The sequence below is a fragment of the Penaeus monodon genome, chromosome 32 (genome assembly GCF_015228065.2).
Source record: "Penaeus monodon isolate SGIC_2016 chromosome 32, NSTDA_Pmon_1, whole genome shotgun sequence".
Lineage (NCBI taxonomy): Eukaryota > Metazoa > Arthropoda > Malacostraca > Decapoda > Penaeidae > Penaeus > Penaeus monodon.
The window spans coordinates 12,957,570-12,957,954 of NC_051417.1; the positions used below are offsets into that span (position 1 = coordinate 12,957,570).

General features: G+C 57.7%; 1 protein-coding gene across 1 annotated transcript in view; it reads left to right on the forward strand.

Annotated features, from left to right (window-relative positions):
- LOC119593504 overlaps positions 1-385 on the forward strand; it is a gene marked incomplete in the record, with an annotated part of 62,412 nt that overhangs the window by 51,935 nt on the left and 10,092 nt on the right. Inside the window, 1 exon segment of the mRNA XM_037942456.1 lies at positions 91-372. Coding sequence (XP_037798384.1) covers positions 91-372 — 282 coding nt within the window.

Genomic DNA, 385 nt, shown 5'->3' on the forward strand with positions numbered 1-385 from the left:
GCTTCTCTACCTCACTCATAATATCTCCCCCCCCCCTTTCTCCTCGCCCCCCCCCTCCAACCCTTCTCACAACCCCTTCCTTTCCCGCAGGATTACTACGACTACACCAACACGTCCCAATCCGGCCCAATCCTGAATGGCACCGACCTCGGCTTCCCGGGACCGAACGCCACGAGTCCTTACCATGATCACCACCATGGAGAACACCATGGAGAACACCACGGGTCTCATCACCATCCGCAGAGTCAATCGGGACCGCCGGCGAAGCTTCTGGAAGCCCCGCCGAATAACCCCGGTCTCGAAGCTTCAGTCGAAGGACTCGATCCGGACGTCAGGAAGTTCGTGGATGTGATGAATGACGTTGCTTTCAAGGTAACTGTAGCGC